The 27,949-nt window shown below is 43.0% G+C and overlaps 2 protein-coding genes across 2 annotated transcripts in view; one reads left to right on the top strand and one right to left on the bottom strand.

The window, feature by feature from the left end:
• The window catches only part of plekhg5b (pleckstrin homology domain containing, family G (with RhoGef domain) member 5b), a 109,956-nt gene extending 84,192 nt beyond the window's left edge, over nucleotides 1-25,764 (bottom strand). The window contains exon 1 of the mRNA XM_050066167.1: nucleotides 25,077-25,764. Coding sequence (XP_049922124.1) covers nucleotides 25,077-25,158 — 82 coding nt within the window. The 5' untranslated portion in view covers nucleotides 25,159-25,764. The remainder of the gene's footprint in view (nucleotides 1-25,076) is intronic.
• LOC126403491 (telomere zinc finger-associated protein-like) overlaps nucleotides 1-27,949 on the top strand; it is a 202,092-nt gene that overhangs the window by 152,865 nt on the left and 21,278 nt on the right. The gene's annotated exons all lie outside the window — the stretch shown is intronic.

The following is a 27,949-nucleotide window of genomic DNA, read 5'->3' as shown; positions in this document are numbered from 1 at the left end:
TGTTGAGATATTTCAGTCTCCAAAGCAGGGTACTGACCGACCGACCAACTGACTGACACGAGCACGATAAAAAGCCTCTTTGAACACCTTTCAACAATTCCACTAAGGCGGAGTGTATTTTGTCAAACGTCCACCACCTTCCGGGAAAAGAGAAAAGAAAGTCTGCCCTGTCTGAGCTGTGTTGGGCTGGGAGCAGGCCGAGACGTGCTGTCAGCTCTGACTGTGGCCGGCGGGCCTCGAGCTAACGGCTCCCTCAGGATTAACAAGCAGCAGGCTGCGGAGGGAGCCTCCAGCTTTAATGGAGTATTTCCCAAAGAGCCAGAACTACTTCTTTACCTCGGCGAGACTTCACAGACGCCTCACATTTGTCAGGTGGACAGAAAAGATCTGTAATCTGGATCTGTGTGGAAGCACAGGCGGGAAACGTGCTTTGTGTTCCAGCTGGGGGCGTTTGTCAAATCCACTGTCACCGTCCTCTGAGATATAAATGTGTGGAAGCATTTTGGATTTGGCACAATGGATGCAGAAACTGTGGATTTGTGAAAAGCAAATTCCTCAGAGTAACAGCACCATGACAACTAATCTGACGAGTCATCTTTTAGCTCACTGAGCAGAAGAGACAGCACAAGTGAACGTGGCTACATGGGTTACATTATGTGTTTCTTCTCCTTGATTCAAACTTGAGTTTAACCGCAAATCCACTCCATGTCTCACTGTCCTAAACTCAAGCCTCTCCTCAGCCCCTTAAATCCCTCTTTTTACTACCTGACCATCCTGCTGTATTGTAAAATCACTCCATTATCTGCTGGAGCTCCATCTTCTCTCCTACTTGCTCATATCTTGCTGACTCTCCCTCTTTCTCTCTCTGATGAACTGGAATTCCTGAACTCAGCACTGCTGATTAAGCCAAAAGCAAACACAAGCACACACACACACACACTATACACAAACACACGTGACAGCAGACAATGAGCTTGCACACTAAAGAGACAGTGGAGCATCCCATCTACGCAGCTCTCTGCTGGCCTGCTCGCCACAGAGAGACACCGCCTGGGGGCAAAGACCCATTAGGCACCCATAAATAAGCCAGAGCAGCGCAGGCGAGTTTGAAATGATGCTCACTTGAACACGCAAGATTTACTTCTTGTCAATCTCAAGTTCCACAATTCGTAACTATCATGCAACTATGAACATGGTTTAAATGTGGAAATGACTCAGGGTTCTTGCATTACTTTTTCCTTACTGTCAAATCTTTGTGTGCTCGCTATAACAGAAATGTAAAAGCATTCTAGTGCCTTTTGATCACGTAGTAAATTCATTTATTTCCGTCACTGCTTATCCTCTTGAGGGTTGCAGCAGGGCTGGAGCCTATCCCAGCTGACATTGGGCGAGAGGCGGGGTACACCCTGGACAGGTCACCAGACTATCACAGGGCTGACACATAGAGACAGACAACCATTCACACTCACATTCACACCTATGGACAATTTAAAGTCAACAGTTAACCTGCATGTCTTTGGACTGTGGGAGGAAGCTGGAGCACCTGGAGCAAATCCACTCTGACACAGGGAGAACATGCAAACTCTGCACAGAAGGGCTCTTGCTATGAGGTGACAATGCTAATCACAATGCTAACCAGTGCACCACTGTGCTGCCACGTAGCAACAGAGAATTAAACAACAATTTTAAGTAATTTATCAAGCAAAAAATCAAACACCAAATGTCTGTTCTTCAAATGTTTTGTCTGTTTTATATTATTGTGAATGTCATACCTTTAAATTCTGGACTGCTGCACTGAAAAAAACAAGCAGTTTGAAAAAGCTGTTGACAAAATCAACTAGAAGTCAAGCGGCAACCTCCCGGACTAAAAATTCCAATATCACAAATCACAGTTTGCTTTAGAGGGCTTTACAGCATACGACATCCCTCTGTCCCTTCACAGTGGATAAGGAAAACCTCCCCCCAAAAGGCAGAAACCTCAGGCTATGGCTTGGTAACTGCACAAGAAGAAGCTCAGAGAAGCGTGTAAGACTGCGACTCTGTTTCCTGGTCTCAACTCTGGGTTGTCAGGGTTTGGACTCTCTAATGAACTTGGACAGGCTTCTAGAGATGAGAGCAGCTCCATCCAAAGTGGGATGAATGCCGTCTCTCCTAATCAGACCAGGTTTTCCCCAGAAAGTTCGCCACTTACTGTATATACGAAGCCCACATTGTTTGCTGGACGCCACCTTGACAGCCAGCGATTGAATGATGACATGCGGCTTAACATCTCATCACTGGTCAGATTTGGGAGGGGTCCAGAGAAAACTATGGAGTCTGACATTGTTTTTACATATGCACACACCGACTCAACATTAATTTTTGTGACCTCCGATTGCAACCGGGTGACATTACCGCCAACGTGAATAACAATCTTACTGAATCCATCTTTATACTTAGCCAGCAGTTTTAAGTTTGATTCAGTGTCACCCGCTCTGGCTCCAGGGATACATTGGACTATGATCACTGGTTCAAGAACTTCAGTTTTTGGCACTTCCATGTTGGCTTCATTTTCAGCCCCTGAGGCTGCTGCTTGTTTAAGACCTTCATGCCCATGGGCGCACAGATGGGCACAAGTACTTAGACAACATGGGCACTGGCTGTGAAAAGGACAACTGCATCGGTCTGTAACTAACGTTGACATTGGCTACACTTCATAAGGTAGGGCCTTTGGTCTGGGATGCAATCCAATATCAAACTCCCCAAAAATGTTCAACCAGGTCTTCGATCACCTCATCATCCCTGTTACACTATTCATCTCCTCTCACACCTCCACCTCCCTCAGAGCCTCACCAGACATCCATATTTAGGTGGGGAGAGGCCGAGTCGAGCACACATTTTTATGAGGAATGATAAGTATGCTTCACTCTGCCTTCTATTTGGTGAGATCTCATCATGGCACATGAAGTGTGGGGGGGGTGAGCTTATTCTTTTGTTTGCTCAGGCTTCAACTCCGCTTCTCATTTTCACATGATGTTCTTGAGAGCCCCTCCGCCCCTCTCCTCTCCACCCTGTACACAAAGCAACATGCACATCTCCATGCCAGGAGATAGTTATGAAAAGACTCCCGGGAGACAAGCACAGATGGCAGGCAGGCGGGATGGCATACGGACTGGGAAACTTGGCAAAGAGATAGCCGTATCAGCACATGCCGGGGTAGCAGACAGACAGACAGTTAGACCATAGACTACATAAACGTGGAATGAGTAGACAAGAAGGTGAGGATGCTCTGAGGGGAAGAAAGGCAGGTGAGGATGAAGACTCTGGTTAATGGGTGGGCTGCTGAAATATGGTTATATAGTTATAAAATAGAACTATAAAATATAGTTTTATTCAACACTTTGTCTGCCATTTTTAGTCACTTTATTCATCTTTATGTAGCAGTTTTATTCTATTTTATCTTTTTATTCATTTTTATTCTATTTAATGTCTTTCTTTTTGTGTTGTGCTGCTGTGACATTTGAATTTCCCCTCTAGGGGATCAATAAAGTATATCTTACCTTATCTTAGTTATATAAAGTCAGATTGTCATTATGACTCGTTCTGCTGTTCATATGTATTAACGAAATATTTCGCAAAACATGCCATGTACCTGATGGGTCCTGTTTTTGTCCTGATAATGTTCAAAGCACATATTCCAAAATACTGGATGGCGAAAGACTGTCAAAATTAGCCCCTCCCCCATGGCTACAGGAAGTTTTTACCAATTTTCTATTCATTCATAAACAAATGCATTTCCTTGCATTGGACACTAGAGGCATAATCTGTATATTTATAGATCTATGGACACCGGTCACATACGTAAGTGGAAACGAGACATAAAGGCTCCCTAATACTCCCTTTACGTACAAAAATACATACATCTATTTCAAACGTAAATGTCACTGTCCTCATACTTCCATGTGTCCTTTATGTTGGCATAGAACCAGCAAATAGATTGTGTGAAGGAGGTCGTCATATTGTACCTATAAACGCAGCAAGTCCTTGTACATCCTGACATGTGGACGGAGAATTATTTTGACTATATTACTGATTTGTTCTGTTCTGTTATTATTTAAATTTCTTCATCTTCTACGGTCGTATTTCGCTTGAACTGCGCTACACTGCCTCCAAGATCTCCAGTGGCATTGCTTTGTTTCAACCATATTCGTAAGCTTTCAAGAATCGTGCACAAGTACGGATGACATGAACGCAGAGTACGGACAGAAGGCTCCATCCGTCTCCATATCTAACGCTAAGCAGAAATTAAATCGGTGCATCCCTATCGGCATTGTGTCCAAATAGCTCAAGGAGTTTTTGGGTAACAACATCAAAACCAAACAAGGTTACAACTGCCCCCAGTCTCCCCTAATCAACCATGCGTTTCCAGTCTCAGAGTCAAAACGACTCAAATCCTGTAGAAATAAAGACGAGACAGAGCTGGTATACATGAAGATGCCATGTTGGTCATGTGAGGCACAAGGTAAATGTAAACACTGTCAGAAAACAGTGGAGTATACTGCAGCATTTAGACGGCGACGGAGACGGCATTACTGCACTCCGGACAGGCAGGTGAGCTGGACATCAGGTTAGCACTCTGATTGGGGGGTGTTCAGTTTATAATCTTTGCTCATCCTGAGCTCTGGCTGCTTGGGGAGCTTTATACAGCAGCAGTGCTAATCATTTAGGAGATACACTGCTACTGAAGCCCCACAGTGTTCCTCTACAGGTGAATGAGTCCGGTCCCAGTGAGCAGACGTTACAACACAAGCAGGTTGCAGCTGTTTCTAATGCTGAGGGTTCGGTGGCAGCGGGGGCAGGACACAGCCCTCCTGCTTAATGTTGTTTTACCCCCATAGTGGTTAAATCACACACACATGTGCATCACACACTCTCCTGCCCCCTCCCTGCATCCTTCTCCCTCCTCCACCACATCTGAGCGAACCCGAGGTCCCCACGTATAAAACTGAAAACCACAGAACAACAAGTGTAAACTGTTCCAGAGAGGCGTGGAGGAGCAGTCAACAAGTTTCAATTTACAAGATGGAAGAAAACAAATAATATCTAATTTATTCTGCTGACTCACTTTGGAGTTATTTAGAGTCAAAGAGAAGATACAGCTCTCTCAAGCCTCTCCATGAGTATCTGCAGTCTACATGACGGTAAACCCAAAACACTGTCACCGTATTTATAAGAGGGGTCATGAGGGGATTACTGCATATCTTGAATTTTTAAGGGCATTATAATGCCACAAGGTACAGTAACTGGTCAAGCTGATTATTATATAACACCGTGGCCTTTTGTGTCACTCTATTCTTTTTATGGGCTTTATTGGTGCTAAATTCCAAGAAAAATAGAGCCATGTTTTGCTGTTACTGGAACTCGTGGTTAAGTATGACCTGAGGAATTTCACTGTGTGCTTGTACACTGAGGATAATTTGGACTGGCCAAATTAGGACTCGCCAAACAACCTTATTTTGTTCATGTTGGACACTTCAACAAATGCTTTACTCGTGTGTTTTTAAAAGTGGTCAAAAAAATGCCAGTCGACATCCAGTCTCCTGCTATGATTTTATGTCCTTATTAAGAACAAAACAACACGCGATATACAGATTTGTTGCTGTTGGTGAGACGTGATAGAGGTAAAAAAATAAATAAATAAATAACAATACAACATTTACATTATCAAAGTAATGCTTTAGTGATACTGTCTTTTTCAGTATCACTAAAGCATTACTACATTAAAGCATGGTTTATTTCCCAAAAAGCTCTAAGAAAATGGAAGACACCTGAGGCATAAACAATGTACACGCACAAAAACAATGTGGATGCCTTTTTCCACACATTAACTAGTATGCTTAAAGGAATAATGCGCGGTGTGAATGTGTGAATTTCATGCATGTACACAAGGTTTTAGCTGTGATTGCTGCAGGTAATATGAAGGTAAATATTAAGGTAAAAGATGTAAACTTTACAATAAAACATTGTTGCCACGTTGTTTGCCAGTTTCACAGCGTGCACAAAGGCGCATTTATAAACTTAAAATTATTAAGTGATGGATTTCATCATTCTTTATACTTGAGCTGCAATCTCCCCGTTAATGACCGTTTGCTTTGATCCTGAATTTTGACGCATATACTGCAATTCATTACCTTTATTCCACTGTAAATTATGTCTCCAAAGCAAAAACTTTGTCAACATCTGTCAGCCATTTTTTCGCAGCAGCAAACTGTATTGAGTGGACTGAAAAAGCAATTGATTACATTATTCTAGTAGGCTACCTAAAGTTTAATTTGTATTTGTCATATTAACAATTTAAATAATTTTAAAAAATGATACTTGGTGTATCGATACGATATTGTCACACAAAAATGTTGCAATACTTAACTGTATCGACCCCTAATTTCTACGTCTATCTATGGCAAACTGCACGAGGCTCATGCATGTGTGCCCAGCTCCACAATGATCTAGATTTATAAAAAAGCATCTGGTGAACATGCGACTTTATAAGTCTGACGAAAAGAATCCACATGCACAATTCTGTCTTTGAAACATAGTTTTAGCCGTGATTCAACACAGTTTTATGCATCTGGCCCCTACAGCAATCACAAGTTCTCACAGGCACTGGTGCACTAACTCTTGCAGATGCTGGTTCACCCAAAATTCACACAAGGTATCAGTGTTTTGTCACATCAACAGTCCAAAACTGCAAAATACTCACTAAACTATCATACATGACAGAGACAAGCAGCAAAACCTTTAACTTGAGATCCTGGAACCAGAAAATGTTTCATATTTTTTTCTTGAAAAATGACTATGTATTGAACATTATCCATACATTGTTTTGTTTTTTTTTATTATTATTGGTTTACATGGCATGGTTTCAGGTGTGTTCGACACACAAAGTCAAAGCTGATGATGACTTGCTGCAAAAGGAAGAAAGCAGGTTTCAAAAAGGCACGAAAACAGATCAGTTGCTGCACAGTGAGACGACAGAGAGGACCACTAAGTGTGTAAGCATCTAACCTTGTTGTTCATGCTTCACAAGGCAACAACTGTAAATCTGTAACATTTACCTGCAGCACTAAAGCACTGAAGTTTCACGGTGTTACAAAACAGCTGTGACAAGAAAAGTGAGCTCTGAGTTAGGTTCTGTTGTGTTAGGGAAAGGAAAAGTATCTTTCATCTGAGTGCTCCAACAGAGTTGGTAAATGTTTTCAGTAGAAGCTCAGGGCTTAATTACAGAGATGGTGAAAAGGTAAGGATCAAAGCCTCACTGTTCCCTCTGTGGCATTCCTCTTTTCCATCTCTGCCAAACAGGTCTGCCTCAGCAGGCACCGTCCTTAAGCTGACCAGAAAGTAGCCGGATTTCCAAGAGGCTGGCTGGCAGAGAGGAGAGGATGAAGAACATTCCTCCCCAGCCCTGTGTTATCACTTCCCCTTCACTAATGGCATAAATCGGGCAGCACAGCGGAAAGCAAGTGCCCCTGTGCCACATCAAAAAAAGCACTGAGAGGAGACAGGGAAGCATTTCAGTTCAGCTATGCACTTCTTCGGTGGTAAATATTTCATCTGTGGAGCCGGTCTCATCCGTTCTTTCCCTCTCTACTCGCTCATGTGAGGTTGTCTTCATGCCAGGTCACTGAGTGCTTTCCACGGAAGAACAGAGCAATGGAAAAAAAAACCTTTCCATGATGGTGCTTAAATCCTGAGCTGAAAAGTGCAAGTGAACCAGATCATGTGCTCGCAGGAAAGTTACATACAACACTGTGAAGTAATGTCTGATCCATGTTGAACGTCATGTTAGATGATTAAGGATGAGACTTAGTGGAGCAGGACTCAGCTACACACAAGGTTTCCATTTCGTTTTCCATTGTGCTGAATAATGGAATAATAATGTTAGAAATACACCGATTCTCACCATGATATCAGAGGTAAAACTGAGCCATGTTTAGAACTTGTAGCTCACTCCAAACCATCAAGACAAGAGTCTAAAGCCAGCGGCTCTGTGTGACTGAATTTAGGTAGAGCAATGCTAACATCAAGATTCCCACGACTTCCTTAACATCAAATTCAAGGATTTTTCAAGGACTTTCCAGGCCAGACAGGAGAATGTAGCCTATTTACCAACGTTAAGTAAAAACACATCAAAAGAACATTAATTTCTATTGTTGCACAAAATATATAAATTCAAGCATTTTCAGTGACCCATGTCTGTCTATTTTAAGAAACTTTCAAGGCAGAGACTTTTGCACTCACATTTACAAACTTGCATGAATTTCAAAGATCTGCGGAAACCTTGTGACAGTGCCAACATTCTGATGTTTAGCGGTTAGTTTAACACGTTACCATGCTAACATTTGCCAGGAACACCACTCAGCTTTGCTTCCGATTTTTCCCAGTGTGGCACAAACAGCCTGTTCCTAAGAGAGCACTGTTGTAACAGAGACATCTGTGAAACTGTTGACATGACCTTGAACTGTAAACAAGGTCAATTATGACTTTTTCTGCAATTAATTTTTGATCTGTGGAGGTTTTATCTTTTTAAAACTTGCTTGAAACTGAGAAAAGTTATTTACACATCTGTGATGTCATCACAATGTAAAGTCTATAAGCCAAACAGGAACTTGCAGGTGGAGCGAAATGCTATTGCGCATATTCAGTGGGCCGCAAACCATGGTATTAACCCGGAAGATAAAAACTTTCTTGGCATATACACCAGAGGAGAAATTCCACTGGACTGAAAAGGTGCCATCTTGGGGTCAGGTATCCAGATCTAATAACACATCCTTTCATTTTTCATTTTCCGTTAAGTGCTTATCCTCCTGCGGGTCACGGGGCGGCTGGAGCCTATCCCAGCTGACATTGGGTGAAAGGCACGGTACACCCTAGACAGGTCACAGACTATCACAGGGCTGACACATAGAGACCTATGGCCTACGGACAATTTAGAGTCACCAATTAACCTGCGTGTCTTTGGACTGTGGGAGGAAGCCGGAGTACCTGGAGGAAACCCACGCTGACACGGGGCGAACATGCAAACTCAACACAGAGGCATAAATATAAACTGAACATTTGACCTGATGATGTCGCAGATGAAAAATCAGAGGATCACCAAAGTTATTACATTTCATCCTGACTGAAACATGAATTTCATGCCAATCCATCCAAACTCAAAGTCAAGACATTTCACTAAAAGCAAAAAATGTCAACCACATGGTGGTGGTAAATCAAGTCTGGTGATTACCACAGTTGGTAGGCTACATGCTCTCAGGACTGTGAAAGTTTGTACAAAACTTTCATGGCAATCCACCTGATACTTGTTGAGATATTTCAGTCTGGACCAAAGTGGCAGTTGAGTCAAAAAAAGTATTCATCAACTTTATCTTAATGTCCGGTCTCATGCAATGCTTTACCCAATCAACAATCAGTGTTGTTTACAAACAAGAAGAAATACCTGCACATCATGAGTACTTTAAATGGACAGTCTGTTCTGCTGTGAAGGGAACAACTATTTTTAATTACAGAACAAAACTACAATTATCGCTTTGCGGTTGTATGCCTCTGCTAACAAGGCAAGTTGCTGTTTACAAGCATGTCTGTCCAGACTCATGAAGCCTCCCCTATGATCCCTGAGTTATGGTGCTGAGTAATGGACCGAAAAGTGTTTTTGCATAATATTATAACGTCACAGTGAAGTTGACCTTTGACCTTTTGGATATGTATTGTCATCACATCATCATTTTATCCTATCAGACATTTATGTGAAATTTTGTCATAATTAACACAGGAATTCTTGAATTATGGCCAAAAACGTGTTTTGTGAGGTCACAGTGACCTTTAACCCCCAAATTCTAATCAAGTGGACGTTTGTGCCAAATTTGAATTGATTCTCTCAAGGCGTTCCTGAGATACTGCATTCACAAAAATGGCACGGGCGCACAATCACAGTGACCTCGACCACCAAATTCGAATCAGTTCAGTCTTGAGTCCAAGTGGACGTTTGTGCCAAATTTAAGGAAATTTCCTGTTCCTGAGATATCTCGTTCACAAGAATGGGATGGACAACCCAGAACGCAACACCTCAGGCCACGGTTGTCATCTCTGGAGGCAAACTCATAAAAAGTAGAGATTCCAGCAAAACATACTGAACATTGATGGTCTGAAGGGTCATCTAAAAAGTAAGGTTATTTATGTGACCCAAATTCTACATTAATAAAACTGTCATGGCCAATAATCAAACATAAAAAGCACAGACAAATGTAAACCAGTCCACTGCCCAGCCTCAGTGTCACTGTCACTGTCACACAAACACAAATCCAGTCAGGTGATCCTCCCCGCTCCCCAGCTTACCACACAGATCATGGATGACGTCCAGGGATGACGACCAGGAGTAGCGCTCTATTCCCACTTGGGTGAGAGAGGGTGGCAGTGTCTCCAGCTCATACGCTCCACGCTTTTTCCAGTACAGGAACATCGTGAGTTCTTCAACCAATATATACTCTAACTCTTTAAATCATTGCCCTGAAACTGAACTCATCTCAGTGTCTAACCTGACTCAGACCCCCCTCTGAAAACATAATAACCTGAACTTCTGCAGACAATCAAACCGCCCTCCTCATCAACCATCTTTGTAATATAAAACTTACCCGACCAACTCAACTTTAAACTATGCCAACTGCCAATATGTTCATGTTCAACCCCACCTGCACAATTACCTCATCCGGCTATAAGCCACAGAACACTTTGCTTTGAACCTTCTGTCCAAGTCTGACTCTGCTGCGAGGCAAGTCCAAGTGAGCAAACAGACGCCTCTCAAGTACAATCTATCACATCTCCAGGGGACCATATTATCAATTCTAAACCTGGATTAAGCTTTACCGCTGCCATCCAGGCTTCAACAGGTGACACTACTGACCACGCTTCTTTCTAAACCGTGCCTCCCCACATTAGCGTCAAATGCCTCTTCCTGTCGACTCCAGATTTTTAAGTTCATCCACTGAAAGCCACCTACTGAGCCCTGCCAAGCACCAAATGCTGCCCTCTTCTAATCCATTAAGGAGATCTGTTCCTGACTAAATTACAGACGCCCCACTGCTAAAAGGTGTCGCAAACTTATCTCCAGCAGCAAGTTAAGTGTCCTCTGCTGTCTCCTTCCCTGAGCCTCGCCTCCATCTGTGGCAAAGTTTCTCAAACTGTACAAAACTTGAGTGTGAGGCGAGCTGCTCATGTTAAAGCCCTGTGTAGGATCTCCTGCCGATGGGGGGGCTTTCTGCCCACTCCATCAGACAAGTGTTGTATTCATGCAGAGGTGAGTTGCATGCTGGGACGGGCAATCTGGGCCAATGGCTTTTGGACTGGGTGACACAAAGATCTCTTTTAAACCTCCTCCTACATCCAGAGCGGGCTTTCTTTATGTTTTGCGCAAACCGTAAGAGGCTGACATTTTTCTGCATTAATTAGTGCCCGCGCCCTTTATGTCTCCTGAAAGATTTATTCCTTTTTATGAATGCACCAGCTCTGTGCTGACGGAGCTCAGTTATTTCTGTGGAGGTACAATGCACACATTGGCCTCTTGGAGATGAGAAATACCAACTGAGCCAAAAGGAGTCCCGTTATGAGATGATTATCTGGGACAATGAATTTCCACTTCTCTAATACCTTTGAAGACGGGTTAAAACAACATGCAGTTAGATATCTCCAGTTGAGGCATAATATTTTCCCCAGTGTTGCATGAAGGCTGATGCACTGCTATTATGCATCTAAAAGTGGAGAAGAAATACTGTGAGAATGTGCTGCACCGGCCGGGGGAAGGGAGGGACGTTGTCACACACAACGACCCACATGTCCAATTTTGGGATAAGAAATTAGAGGGTAGGATGGGAGCCGGTTTGCTGCTCAGCTCTAGGCTTTGCAGACATATGGTAATAATCTGAAGCAGCTTTGAGCACGCGGCTTCCCTTTTAATGAAGAGAGCAGCCGTGCAGCATGAGAACTGGGCTGCAAATACAAGGGCCAATTTCCATCTACTGCAGAAACAAAGAGGGAAGCAGAGGAGGTATGGGACCGCCTTCCCTTTCATCATCGTCCATCACATCACCTTTTAATAAAAAGGGAAGACCAGAACGTACCGGCCTCCATCATGGCACTGGAGCTGACATTAATATGCAGTTTGAGCTGATCTCAAACAAAAAACATTTAGCTCATGAAAAAAATCTTATTACATTAATATAGATGTGGACTCTTTACAATGAAAACACAAACTCATATCTGGCAGCTGTGTGCTGGCACAGGGTGTGTTTTCTGATGAGGATGAGGTCCAATCTTTGTTAGAGAGCAAAGGTCCAATAACATAGAAATAGAGTAGAACAGACATTCCCATCCAAATCAACAAAGCAGGATGGTCAGGGCAGCGGCCATTTTTTGTGCACCATTTTCACTGCAACCGCTGTAACAGGCTAATAGCTGTATAAACCAAGTGGCAACCTCCAGGCCTGAAACATGAAGCCAACACTAGGGGTGTGACGTATCATCTTGTCATACTGTTACCCACGGCAACAACAAGCATGGCTCAAAAAGCAAAATTATTACCGACTCCGCAGTGGTTCCAAAAAGAGGCGCAGCTTCAGCAGTGCGGAATAAACTGTGGCGTCCTGAATGTTTTATGAACAGCACCGGACTTCTCAGACTCTTTTAGTGACATAAGGTGCGGACACACCAAACCGACAATCAACCAACTGTTGCGTTGTCTACGTCGCCTCGTGTCACCCTGCGTCAGTTGCATTTGAACACACTACACAGACTCCATCCGACGGCCAAGTAGCACGTACGTTCTGCGCCTGCGTGAGAGGAAATAACGCAAAAAGGGAAACCGGAAGTCTGAGGAATGCATGAGATGAACAAAGTAGCGAAGTGACAGAGTGGTACATCCTGTCAGCCGAGGGGTTTCCTATCTGTGCAGCTGAGCACCGCAGCACCTCCACGGACTATTACATCCAGGCGGTCCCTGTGTTTCCTCCGCAGGCTCCACTTCACTCAGCTGCCCGATAAACCCGCTGCTTCTTCGCACTTTAACCTGAATAACAAACCAGGGCTCGGTGCTCCAGTTGGATCCAAACGGAGAGCCGGGGCTAGCTCAGAGACTAGCGGAGGCTAACTGGCTGTGCTTCCGCCCGGTCATGCTGCGGATATTCAGGTTAAAGTGGGAAGAAGCAGCGGATCTGTCGGGCAGCTGAGTGAAGTGGAGCCCGAGGAGGAAGCACCAGTTAGCCCCGGTTTCACTACAGGCAGATTCACTCACTACAGGGGCGAGGAAATAAAACCTGAACAGCCAATCGGAGTGATCTCTCTCCCTGATAAGCTCCGCTGCCGATTCAACATGCTCAATCGGCCGAAAAGACGCCGAAGTGCCGACGGTGCGGGACACACCGCAAAAACTAGGGCGACAGACGCTCATCGATGGCCCGACTTTGACCGACAGCCAGCCGTCGGCTTGGTGTGTCAGGGCCTTTACTGCTCAGAGGGAACTCATTCAGCAGTTCCTCTGGCAGCAGCACAGCGTCTCTCCCTCCCTTAAATTATTTCATTTCATTAATTTTATGTGATTCAAGACTATGATTATATGTTAAGGAGCACAAACATACAATAATAACAAACAATGGCAAACGACATAGCTTAAGTACAACAAATGTTACTTTAACAAAGGAAGAATGTGCTGAATTCACTACCTTTACATTCAGGTTGCACACTGTATACGTTCTATCCAGGCCAGGAATTGTTGTTTACTCTAAAATTACAAATCGCCACCTGTACTTTTGGTTTTCGTACAACAGATAGCTCTTGTTTATACTCTATAAATATCACATGATGTCATACGTTTGAGCTCACTTTGCCACTTCTGCACGAACTGATCTTTGAGGCTCTGTTCAACGATTAGTTTCAACCAGTGTTACACTTTTGTGTGAGCCAGGGGTGAGACACACCACAGATTGAGTACCAAACCCAACACCGCCAGTTTATAATGCAGGCTTCCTGAGATCACATCACCGTGACATCATCAGGGTTATTTATTCAAAGTCAAAAGTACACCTCATGAAGACTTAACTGGACTTCATGTGTGAATTTGGCAGAGTGTGCCTTTAAATGACCAGATGTTAGGAGATAATTTGTAATCACACCTGCATGAGACTTTCTCGTCCTCCTAAAAGAAGAAACTGAAGATGACTAAAGATTTAAGATCATGCACAGCTGCTTTTAGCTTAGATAATTTAGGAGAGATAACAGTGTTAACTTTTTCCAAATGTGACATCCAGTAGTTCAGAGCAAACATCACCTCATGGAGGTTTTTCCCAAAATGTCAATGCACTCTTTTAATAAAGCAGAGGTAGCCAGTAAACACACCTAAAATATTTGACATTTAAGTCCTTTATTACATGTTTGCTGCACTCTGAGCATCAACATAACAAAAACTCAAGTTGACTCATCCACCTCTGTTTTAGTTTTAGTGTGAGACAGAAATAGCATGCAATAGTGTGCCGTGCCTGAATGAACTGGCCTCTCAACAGATCTCACACTCACTAAAGTATTAATGGTGTGTTGAGAAATGAGTGTGTGAGCGGCTGCAGTACGACAAGACTGTAAATGAGCCTGTTGGAGTGTGTGCGCTGTGGGGTAAAAAAAAGTGTGTGAGCCAGAGTGTTGACAGAGGGAGTGCAGTTGAAGGCTTGTGCGTGCCCATGTGGAGGAGGTTTGGGGTTATATTTAGCAAGGTGGCCCATCAAACGGGCCGAGGTTAACCCTTCGCCGGCAGACGAAGACTAGGAGAAGTTTAAGATTCTCTGTGTGAGTTATCTAAAAGGGAAAAATGCAAAAGATTTGGATCTAGTTTCATCAAAGAGCAACTCCAAAACCTCCTCCAGTCAGACTGTCTGCATCTCAGATGCAGAGTAATAAGTACAGCCTGTGTGTGCCTGCTCATTTAGTCATCTGTATAACTACCATGTTGCTGCTAACAAGAGTCTGCAGCTATGCTAGCAGCTCTGTGAGGCTGTACTTATGCTGCAAACCATTGCAAGTCGGAAGTTGATAATTCCGAGTCGGTATTCCCGACTTCCGATCTAAATGCGTCCCAGTGCATTTGCTCGGAAAAACAAGGACACCCGCAGCAAACTGATGTTTGTATGTCAAGTTTTAGAGCTTTACAAGCCTCTACAGAAGACTGACATCAGTTACCACAGCGCCTTTAGCGGTGTACAAAGTAATAAGTCGACTGTCTTGCTCGTCTCTCTCTTCATTCAAATAACGTACAACAGCTCAAAATTCTGTAAATAGTGACTTTGTAGTTTTTTTTCAATAGCCCGCTAAAAAAAAGAAACTTATGTGGATGTAAAACCGTTACTTTAAACAATACTTGAATTGTGTGGGCCAGAAATGATATTCAACAACATCACCATACAGAAATATGTAGAAATAAAGGCTAACGTGGTGGCACACGAGAGTGCTGCGGCTCTTTGCTCTCCGAGTTGGTGCTTAATTTTGTTCGTTGCTGTATTGTAAAGTACAATGACAATAAAGGTGTTCAATTCAATTCAACAGAGGGTTCTCAAAATGCACTGTATTATTGCAGCCTACCCCATAGTTGCACAGTGTGATGCCAAAAAACAAGAAAAGACAATTTTCTGACGTCACTAATAGGCCTACCTGATTTATCTGAGGCAGCTGGAGTGACATGGCATTTTTTAGGGGTGGCAGCAGCCACCCTATGCAACTCTGGTAGATACGCCCCTGTTGACAGCACCCATTGGTTTGTTGACTCCCATTCTGAAGCCTCAAGTTTGTTTATTTGCCCCTTGCCATTCTGTTTTTTAAGAGCTAGAAGTGTCCATGTTTGAATGAGAGGGTGGAGCCAATCCTAAAGCTGGGTTTTAGTTACCTTAGAATGAGCCGTTTATATCTACATAGGGAGCAGGTCCTCTTCCACAGAGTCTGCCATGTTGTTTCACAATAACCCTGAATGGACAAACGAAACACTGCATCTAGACAGGGCCGTTAGTGTTTGGGAAGGTAGCTGGGGTGGCTAGGCATTTTCACCCTGGTAGATCTGCCCCTGTTGATGACACCCATTGGTTTGTTGACTCCCGTTTTGAAGCCTTGTGTTTGGTATTTTGGCCGTCACCATCTTGGTTTTTTAGAGCCATTAGTGACCGTATTTGGACGAGAAGGTGGAGCTAATACTACAGCTAGCTGCTAGCTTGGTTAGCACAGTGCATTTACAGCTATGATAAACTGTGATAATACTAATGCTAGTGCTACTTAAGTTAAAAAAAACATTAAAACAAAATGGACTTACTGGATCTGATTTCTTGAAGGGTTTTAAGTACAACCACTGAAGTTTGTTTAGGCGACCAAAAAATTACAAATAACCTTCATAAGCTGAGAACACACTGAAATAGTGACAGCTACGCCTATACTCAGTGAATCTGGGGTTACACCATGGTTGCATTACAGCTGTGGTAGCTACTTGTCAACGCATAGCACCCACCTGTCACTTAAACCGCCCATGCCTTTAATTATGCGTAACTTTAAGCCTTAATGACATTCAAACGGGTGAGTTATATAAACCTTAAAAAAACAAAACAGGTGGATTTTACCATATCATCAACAGATGTGTTCTAATATTTCTTTTGATGACAACATAAACACCGACGTATTAACCATCAGAAACCTGTTGCATGAAGAAGTTGTGCACGACCATCCCGACCAAGAGCTGCTGTGACACATCATGTAATTTAACTGTCCATCCTTAAACCAGCAGGGACAAACAGCCACTCTTCAACTTGTTGATATGAATAATCCCATAATTGAAACAATCTGGTTCAAATTGCAGTGGGGGCTGCCATTGAGGAGCCAATAACAGAGTCAACAGGAATCAAAAACACTTATTCCCTAAAAGTACAGTTATTGTCATGTGGAGGGCTGCAATGCACATAAACAGCCATTTAGCCAGGGTGGAGGTTATGAGCGTGGAGGGACGTGCACAGAAATAAACATTTGTCTTTTTGTTTCTTAAGTTAAAGAAGGTGTATGTGACCTTAGCGTCGCCCCTCTAATTATCTGCTGCACTCACTGTTGGTGTGACAGCCAACATGAGCACATCAGTGAGACTTCAGTCCAAATGTCGAGATAAACTCTGACCAATGACAACATATACGAGCGTGTACAAGGTCAAAGTCATTGTGTACGCAAATTAAATGAAAATGCAAAGCAGAGTGCAACAGTTTCTTCTCTGTCTGGTGATGCAAATCAGCAGAGTAGGACGAGGACAGAGAATAAAACCCCCTCAGGGCCAAACAAGCAGTGCACCATCTGAAATATGAACCCAAGAAACATGTCTACTGTTGTGAAGCAATGTCCTACAAAAATAAGAATAACATCTATACAAAGTGCTGAGAATATGAAGTAATAAGAGCTGAAAAGTTAAGAGCAGTATAACAGTCTCAGCTTCTGTTTACAGTCAGATATTTCTTAGTGTTATGGGAGTCTTTTGTGAGCGAGACAGTGATGATGGGGAAAGATACACGAGAGAAGGGGGTGACTGGCCTCCAGCTGTGAGCACGTTTATGACAATGACCTCATCTGTGACTCAAAACTGCAAAACAGACACTGTCATGAAGTGTAGGAGGACACAGCACCTGTTTATCTGTGTATTGGGATATTCAGAATCAGAAATACATTATTGATCCCTGAGGGGAAACTGTTATTCATCATAGTTGCTCCAATGTAAGGAAGAGAGAATTAGGCTATAAGAAGCAAGAATAAGAGTATGAAATAGAAGTATGTAAATAATAATAGAGATGCACGATACATGTTGGGCTGATAAATTATTCCATTAATTAAAATCATAGCTGATAAACAGCACCGATAACACGACGCCAAACTGCTTTCATTGACTTAACAAGGGCAGCATCTACACACCTGACACAGTTGGTGGCGCTACATGTACCTTTACACTTTATATTTGCGAGCTGCCAATAAACACAGAGAACAACAACTGCAGCGCGCTGTCTAGAGGGCAAAACATGTCGCGGTGTGGACGTCTTTCACAGTTCCAGAGGAAGACAACAGGATTGCGCCAAGGGTCTGATCTCCGACCGCCCGACACCCCGCCAGATTAAACAGGTTAGACACATTCACACTCCGTGAGCGCCACATTCTTATGCTAGTGCTTTGATTAATAAATCTATCACAAATTAGGTTATATATCAAGAATTATTTGGAGGAACCAAGCAATTATTTGTAAAATAAAACATACAGTGACTCTATATAACCCGAATGGAATAATTCTTTGTCTCATAACCACATTTTCCTGCAGCTGCAACAATTTGGCAGTCAAATCAGGCTCCTGAGATCAAGTCGTTGAATAGTCGGCTAACTGTGGGTTGAACTGAATTTAGGCCTCAGATAAAAAAAAAATTCACATTTTCACAGAGATTTAAAATCTTTTTGTCATTATAATATCCAATAACTACACCTCTCATGCTGCTGACAGCACACCTATGGACTCATGGGAAATGTAGTTGTTAAAATGATGAGGTGATCCAGTTTTACTGTAGGGCTTCAACTAGTGATTATTTTCAGTGTCGGTTCATCTACATATTATTTTCTCATCTAATTGTTTGGTCTATAAAATCAGAAAAAACTGAAAAATGCCCAGAACAATGTCGGAGAACCTTTATAAAACCCAAATCTACTATACTACAACAGCGTACTGTATTCTGTCCACTAAAGCCTGATTTATGGTCCTGCGTTAAATCAACGACGTCGCTACGTCGTAGGGTATGTGGCTACGCAGAAGGCTCCCCGTAGCCCCCGGCGTAGCCTGACGTGCACCTCCCCAAAAATGTAACTACACATCGAGGCGACGCAGACCTAGCGCAGACCGAGAGGGCTGTGATTGGTTTGCTTGGTAGCAACGCATTTCCGGTTCCGTATTTCCAGATTGCGCCATCCCCGCCATCTTTAAACATCTTCTATTGCGATGTAGATGTTGCAGTATTAAGGCCCATTTATGCTCAACGTTCAATACGGATACGGACGGAGCCGTCTGTCTGTGCTCCGCGTTCATTTCTCTGTGACCGGAAAAGCCGGAAGCTAAACAAAGAATCAACTAGAGGCGATGATAACCATTCAGGAAAGGAACACAGCCTCCTACCGCTCTGGTGGTGAATTGCACTGCGACGAAAAGGAGTGACGGAGAAGTTCAAAGGGTTCACGACGGCGTCACGGCAACGACGTAGGTACATTGTAGGTACGCCGCAGGACCATAAATCAGGCTTAAGGAGAGCAACACATCTCCACATCTGAGGGGTTGGAGCAGGTTCTTCTATCATATATGATTCAAGAAAGCCATAAACAACTAACAAACTGCAAAGAAAAATGTTGCAGAATAATTTATTATGCAAACTGTTTCAGCCCTGTTTTACTATCCACTATAGTGCTAGATACTCATCATATGAAGAGCAATTTGAAAACAACTATATCAAAAAAACCAACATGTTGGATGTCTTCCATCGACAATGCCTCAGAACCATCACCAACGATGAGGTGATGAGAAGGGCAGGGGTGGTGCTACTGTCTGACATGGTCTCTGACAGGGGAAAAAGAATGGCTGGACACGTACTCCGACTGCCAAGAGAGAGACCAGCGAGTGTGGCAATGGACTGGATGCCTGAGGGCAGCAAGAGGAAGAGAGGGAGGCCAAAGAAGACGTGGAGACAGACGTTTAAGGAAGACCTAAGCGAGATGGGTGTTAGCTGGCATGGTGCAAGGAGGGTCGCCAGGGACCGGCGCAAGTGGAAGGGACTCATCGCAGAATGTTCCAATAGGAACGGGAGGAACAAAGTCTAAGTAAGCAATTATATTAAAAAATACACTGAACATTTAGTATCCACCATCTATGACAGGTTAGCGGAGATCAGAGACGCCCCTCTTGACAAAATCAAATATGCCTGGGAACAAGATTAAAACATGTCATTATCGGACAGTGCATGTGACTCTATCTTCAAATTGGTTAATTCATCATCTCTGTGTGCTCGCCACTGTCTGTTACAGTTTAATCTTGTGCACAGAGCCCGTTGGTCTAAAGTCAGACTTTGACGTATTTACCCAGATGTGACCCCTAGCTGTGACGAATGTTCAAGAGGTGAGGTTTCTCTTAGTCACATGTATTGGACGTGTCCGAGCCTTGAAAAATACTGGAGGGATGTTTTCCAAACCTTATCCTCAATCCTCAACTTTGACCTGAACCCAACACCCCGGTCGCCCTCCCTGGCACCACCAGAGAGGATGATGTACACCTCACTCCGACACAATGCTGTACACTGTCCTTCGTCTCTCTGCTGGCCAGACGGGCGGTAAACAAATGGAGGGATGCTGCCCTGCCCACCCATGCCCAGTGTCTGAGGGACACTATGTCCTGCCTCAGTCTTGAAAAGATACGCTACTCAGTTTATAACTCAGATAAACATATTCCAAAAGGTTTGCGGCCTCTTTCTGAAACACTTCCAGAGTTCACAGTTAAACTTTAGATTTTGTGTTTGTTTCTTGTTCTTGGTGCTTTCTGTCAGTGTGTACTCTGATAAAGTACCCCATCATTCTGATCCTGCCTTTTACATTGGCATCTCTCCTTCTCTCTTTTAATATTGAGCCTGACTTTCAGCTCATTTTTTGTACCATTCAGGAGATGGAGGAGCGTCCTACTGACGATATTCCGGCTGTTATCAGGGGTTAGTGGAATGGGGAGGATTGTGATTGGATTTCATGCTTTGTTCCCCGTCATGTATATGCTTAAAGTTTGATACCTGATTATGCACTGTGTAATCTTGTTAAAATTGAATACAAATATTCTTGATAAAAAAAAGAAAATACACTGAAGACAAACAGAAGAGCAGAAGGTAACCTGGAAGTGACGCTGGAGGTAGCAGCGTTCAGATATCAAAGGTTCAATATTCTTTTTCTTATTCCTATTGCACATCTATGGCAGCTCTGGTAATTGTACATAAAATGAAAAAGGCATTTTTGTGTCATAAGACCTGTAAGTGCTCCCTGCTGAAGTGAGCTCCTACAGGAAGTGAAGTACAGATATGAAGAGATGTAACAAAGGACATTATCTGTCAGACACCAGAAAGACGACTGCACCAGCGCTTGATTTGTTTTCCCATTACAGTCTCTCAAACGTCACAATCAACCAGAGGAAAAAAAACAGGCTGCATTACAAAGCAGAGCAGTATTTACTGTGGCACAACCTGCCGTCTCTGAGCAGTTACAGTCAGAGTTACCACCAGAGCCATGAAAAAGTTATTACAGAGCCTGACGTGTTAGCCATATTAAATGCAGCGCAGGGCCTTCATAAAACATGTAAAGGTTGTCGTGCAAATAATATTAAAATGAGCTGCGGCATTGTACAAGAAGCTGGGATAATTATTCCTGAGCTGTTGGAGAGAAAAAAGGAGAATAAAACAAAAGCAGAGCGAAAACTGTGACCCCGGAGTGCCATCAGGAAAAGGCAGAAATGCAAAGAGTGGAAAAGAGAAAGGAAATTACTGCCGGGAAAAAAGTGGAACAATGGAGAGACAGTCTGAAGAAGGAAGTCTGAACTGTAACAAGCCACGAGCCAGGCGACACACACACACACACACACTGTGGCATACCCAGATTACACCAGTCTAGTCAGGCTCGAGTGCTGAAGCAGGAAACCTAAACACTCCAGTATTTTCAGATTAAACTTCCACAAGTCTGTTAAAGAAAACTATCTTACCACAAGGTCCATTTAGTAGCTGCTCTGGAGCTTTCGATCTTATCGCTTCACCTTCACCAGCAGGTGGGAGTTGGTCCAGTTGTTTTGAATTGTAGATGTTCACATTTCAAAATGTGATGTGATCAAAAACACAGGAGCAGCTACTTGACAGCTTTAACATATCGACCAAAGTGACCAAATACCAAGTAGTATCAAAACGTCTACATCCGAGGGGTCTGATCCTGGACTGTCCTGACTCCCCATCGGATCAACAAACGCTCCGTTTCGGCCGTCTCCGGGGCTGCTCTCCTCCCGGCAAGTGTGTCCAGTTAGCACGAGCTAACAAAGCAGCAGTAGCTAACATCCAACACTGAGCCGTTAAACAGGCCCAACGAATCTAAACTGACACCAAAACAGCTCAGCTCTGTCGTTAAATCCATAAATAACTGTGAGGTACCATTAGCATTTTGATGCTAAAAGTTAGCCCATCCTCGGCACAGACCTCACACTTATGGAGCAGTAGCTACAACCTATAATACAGTCTGTGGTGTGATGAAGTCAAGTACGTTGTATTTGACAGAGTTGGCAGTTCAGTGTGCTGAGATGCCACTAAAACGTTCCAAAGTATCTACACTACACGCCACTCCATTTACATTGAATGAGGTATATTATTAGCACTGGTATCACTTTAAGGGAACTGGTATTGGTACTGGTATTGGTACTGGTATTGTCATTTTTTAAATGATAATCAGACTTGGTGGTGAGACTGTTTTCTAAACTGATATACCATGTGTCATGGGTCCATTCTGAATGGACAGGAAGTGACTCGCAAACTTTTGTAAAAAACATCCCTCATTTTCAAGTGCAGTGAATTTCCAGCACAGAGCTTTTATTGTGAAGTACCGTTTCCTGCTGTAGAGTGAGAGACTAACAGAAGAGACAGTAAAGTACCTCAACGATGTGGACAAACAAGAATGATGCTGAATGTAATAAACTGTGTGGACCTTAACTAATGACTGAGGAGAAATCTGGACCCCGTCACTGGACCAGTTGGGAACCACTGATCTAGACCAGTTACTAAACACGTCCCTAAATAAAACATGTGGTTCGACAGTTTTCTTAAATACTGAAGAATGAACCTGGAACTGCAGCTTTAAAACCATCATGAGACGTTTTCGAAACCAAACAGTTCTGGGAACTCCCCAGGAGGAACTGCCTACTGGGAAGCTCCTCCAAGACCGACATACCATCAAGACATTTTTCTGTTTCCATTTGAAACACCAATACGAACGCTGGCGTGACATAAGCCAGCTGGTAGTTGGAGTAGCAACGTCACTTCTGTGTGACATAAAACGTCACTTCTATTGTCCGTGTTTTTAGCGTTAGGTTTTATCGTCAGTGTTTTCCGTTGACTGCTGTTTGGTTGCCAGTGCTGCGTTGGCTCATATGTTCAATTAATCAAGGTTATGCCTTGCTTTTAATAAAGCTATTAAATGGTCCTCAGAAGGAGATTGTTTCTCAAATGCTGCTGAAGCATGAACTCTGAACCTCAGCTTTAAAACAAACATGGACAAAAAAATCATTCAAGTGCAAAAAATCTGAACATCTACACTTCAATGCAAACTTGTGATATGACAGAAAGCTCCGGAGGTGCTACTAAATGGACCTTATGAGTCTTTTTTTTTGGTGGAATATGTCTCAAAGTACTTTTCTATCTGAGAAAATGTGAATATTTTGAATGCCTCTCAGCAGCATTTCTCAGTGGATGTTTGCTTGATATTTTTACGAGCACTTTCTTGGCGAGCTACCTGCTGTCAGAGATCATGTGATCTGATTAAAAGCTCCACAACAGCTGCTAAATGGGCCTTGCGGTGAGACTTTTTTCCTTAACTGTTGTTTCCAAGGTCAAAACTAAACTCTGAACCTCAACTTTAGAGCCTGCACGCATCAGAAATTCCTCGAGTGCAAATATGACAAAAAAAAGAGCATATACATTTCCACGAAAGTAGGACAATCATCCATCTGTGGACGGACGAAGATCACGTGATCTGATGTAAAGCTCCACAACAGCCACTGAGTGGCCCTTGTGAAGACACAGACAACTTGACAGTGGCATTAACCTGCAACAATAGACACCAGTAATACTCAACACAAACATATCAAAGCATCAAATGAGGAAAATAAAGTGCTGAGCTATGAGCTAAACCAACCAAACCACATTCATGAAATCATTAATTTAACCCAGAGCACCGTGTAGCCTTTCTACAGATGTCTTCTTTTGTGATGACCGACACTTTAACGTCCTAATAGTTCATCAAAAGACCAAGAGCTGAGGTTTCTAGTCTCTGTTTTTGTTTTTTGGTGGTGAACAGAGACCAGACAAGACATCTGGTCCCAGATTAGACCAGTGTGTTTAAGACAGGCTTAAGACTCCGGTGGCCTGGAACATTGAAGGGTTCCAGACTCAACCAATTACGGCTGCTAAACTTTAACTCCATGATTACTTCACTTACTATATAAACCCATGAAGTGCCAACAATGCATGCATCACACATATAATGCCTGTGATAGAGAACCAACCCTTAGTGGGCGACCAATTTTGTGTTCTTTAATTGATAAGGTCAAATTTTAAAGCAAAAACTCCCAAAATTCACTGGTACCAATTTCTTAAATGTGCTGTATTGGTCTCCGGTTACTGCAAACTCATTCCCTTTGGGCTTTAGGACCAAAACAAACTCTTTAAACATGCCTGCTTGGGGATATAATAGTTAGTTGCAGCCCTAGGAGAGTCCAAATATTAAAATTCTCCACTTTGATGTGAATTATGAGCTGGGAAACAGAGAGGAGAGAGCACAGATGGCAGGCCTGGGGGGAAAATACAATAAAATAGTGTTGGTTGGAGATTTACAAGAGCTAATATCTATCATCTGAGTGTATGCTGAGCTGTACAAACCCTTCATCAGATCAGAGTGTACTGTCCTCCTCTCTAACTAAAATACCACTGCCTCCAGCTGAGATAATTGCTCAGGTCACTTGCCAAATCCAGCCATTAACTTTGATGACTGGAGGGAGGGGAGGGGGCATTAAACAAAGATCTGGTGCCTGAAGATCAAAGTCATCTTGCCTTCCTATCTGAGTGCACAGAGTGACTTACACAAGGTGTTTCAATACAGAACAAAGAGTCCAGGTGACTCAGTTTAAAGTGAGTGTGCAGCAGCTTGGTGTTAATATGGAGAAGGTGATCAATACAGATGACTTCACTTACTGAGTCGTAATCTGAGACCAAGCCAGCTCCTTGGTGGCGATTTGTGCAGGACTGAATTCATGCTCCACTTGTTTGGCACCATCTATGCAGGCAAAAAAATCCCCTGCACGGACACCAGCTCCTCACAGGTCCGTGTGTCGGTGTGTGTGCTGCAGGCTCCAATGCTAATCACCCAGAGATGTTTAATTAGCACGCTCCTCTATGGCATTTTCTTCCCATTTCTGTGGTCGGCTTCCTCCAAAAAAAAACAAAAAAAAAACAAGACGCCTGAGCCCGGTGGAGATCTGTCTGTGGTCGGTGGCAGCAACAAAGCTGCAGCTCACATCGCGGTGAATGCACGGAAAAGTGTGGCAAAAACGCATCCACGAAAAAGTTAACACACATGTAACAAGCTGTGAGACACAGCTGCAAGTTGGAGTCCGAGCTAAGCTGGAAATAACCTGTTGCTGGCTGCACACATGCGAAGAAGAAACCTCGACGTCCAAACGTCTGTTGGTGAAGCTCGCTCGGTGCAGGAGTGGGGTCCAAAAACAGACAAAAAAAAACTCCTCCAGATGATTTAAAGAAGTAAATCCACAGATGGACCCCCTTCTGGGAACTTTACACACCGTGCTGCTGGAGTTAAACACATTTTGTCCGCTGCTTCGCCTCGCCGTCCTCTGTGATCCACCATCGGCTCTCCATTCATTCATACAACCTGGATCCCACAAAGACCAGATGCAGTTTGGCTCTGCAGTGGCGCCGTGTGGCCGCTGGAGGCGCCACAGAAGCACAACAACCACAGTCCATTCATTTTCTAAGTCAGCCGAGGTATTTCTGTAAACAGTCAAAAAGAGGCACAACATTAGCCAAAATGTCCGCCATTATCCAGAAGTAGAAAGAAACACATTTTCTCAAGAACACGTTTGAAGTGCTTGAACTTAGTTTTCTTTTTTCTTGTACTTCATACTTCTACACTACAGTTCAGTGTCGAATATTGTAGGGGAGACCAGGGTTGGTTGTCACACAGGTTGGTTGTCACAGTGCTTGTGACAAATTATGGTGTATTATAAAATAAGATTAAACTTCATTGATTTCCATGGGAAATTCACGAGCTCCACAGCAGATAAAGTACATATAAAGCTCCATATTTACCAGCTGCACCAAGTAAAGTAATGTATTGTGAAGCCCACATTTTAACAAAGCTTATATACAAAACATTAAAACCACTGACAGGTGAAGTGAGTAACATTGATTGTTTTGTTACAATGCAATGTTCTGCTGGGAGACCTTTGGTCCTGGCATTCATGTGGATACCACCTGACATCCTCCACCACCCAAACACCGCTGTGGGATAACCCTTCCTCATGGCAATGGTACTCCCTGATGGCAGTGGCCCCCCCAGCAGAAAAATGCACCATGCCACACCACAAAAACTGCTCAGGAATGGCCTGAGGAACGTGACAAAAAGCTCAAGGTGTCAACCTGGCCTCCAAATCTCCCACACCCCAATCTGATTGAGCATCTTGGGAAGTGCTGGTTTCCCCATCCCACAGCTGACAGGTCTCAAATGATCCAAAGCCAGCACCCTGGTGCCAGACACCACAGGACACTGTTCAGAGGTCATGACATGTCAGAGACAAGTCTGATCCAGGGAGGACCCACCATGGATCAGGGGTACCTCTGGGGTACCAGCACATCCCATGGATGCTTGATCAGATTTGGATCTGGGGAATTAGGGGATCTGGGAAATATATATTTATGAAGTGCTTGAACTTACTTGTACTTTTATTACACTGCAGGTCAGAGTCTAATATTGTAAGGGGAGACCAGGGTTGGTTATTTTACATATATATATATATATATATAACACAGTAGGCTATTTATTCAAGAACAAGTTTGAAATACTTGTATTTAGAGGTGAATATTTTAATTTTTACCTCCCTGCATATAGGCCTATTTGTTAACCTTAACTTCACAGATTCAGACAATCAATAAGAAATATAATCAACAAATAAATAATGGTATATTTAAACACAGCAGTAAAAGTACATTATATTATATGTTACATATAACCTTACTGGCAAAGTGTTGTACACATTAATGCATCAATAAGTATAATTCAATAATATGTTTGGTGCTAATACTTATGTACTTTTAACTGACCAATATTTTAAATATAGTACTTGGATTTGTAACAGTATTTCTACACTGAAAGTGAGCCTCTTATTTCGGATGAATGTTGAGTTTGACAGTTGAGATGACAACTGTTGCTAACGGATTTTAGCTGTAGCTAGCTAGTGTAAGCTAACGCTAAAATGTTTTTAGTCTGTTGAAAACTGTGTCCAGCTGATGTTTAAATGTTTCTAGCTTATTTGTTTAAAAATATTTAAGAGTAAAAATATGAACATGATGGCTACACACATGATATAATGCTAAAAGCAGTGCTTAATTTGAGCCGGAACATACTGGAACGCATACCAGGATCTTTTCAGAAAAGGCCCTGGCTGGAACGCATACCAGGATCTTTTCAGAAAAGGCCCTGGTGCGTTCCGGTGTTACACCGAAATCTGTGACCGTCGGAATCTGTGACCGCAGGGGGCGATGTTGCACATTGTCTGCGTGTGTGTGGCCATCAACAATGACAATGGAAAGCCTTAGATGTTGTAAATTACTTTTATTATAACAACGTTTTGTGTGATAATGTATGCATTGTTTAATAAATGAGTAAACATCAACACAGGTGCTCTGTTATTGCCTCAATATTTGGACAGATGTATTTTCATTTCAAAGTTCAACTGTAAAGAGCTAGATGCACAGCCATCAGAATATGTGACCTCACTGAATCTGCATAATAATGAGTTTAAACCTCAAAATAACTGTTTTCAATCCTT

Source organism: Epinephelus moara, chromosome 16 (genome assembly GCF_006386435.1).
Source record: "Epinephelus moara isolate mb chromosome 16, YSFRI_EMoa_1.0, whole genome shotgun sequence".
NCBI classification, from domain to species: domain Eukaryota; kingdom Metazoa; phylum Chordata; class Actinopteri; order Perciformes; family Serranidae; genus Epinephelus; species Epinephelus moara.
Note: the sequence above shows the minus strand (reverse complement) of the source record. Positions and strands in the feature narration are given on the sequence as shown.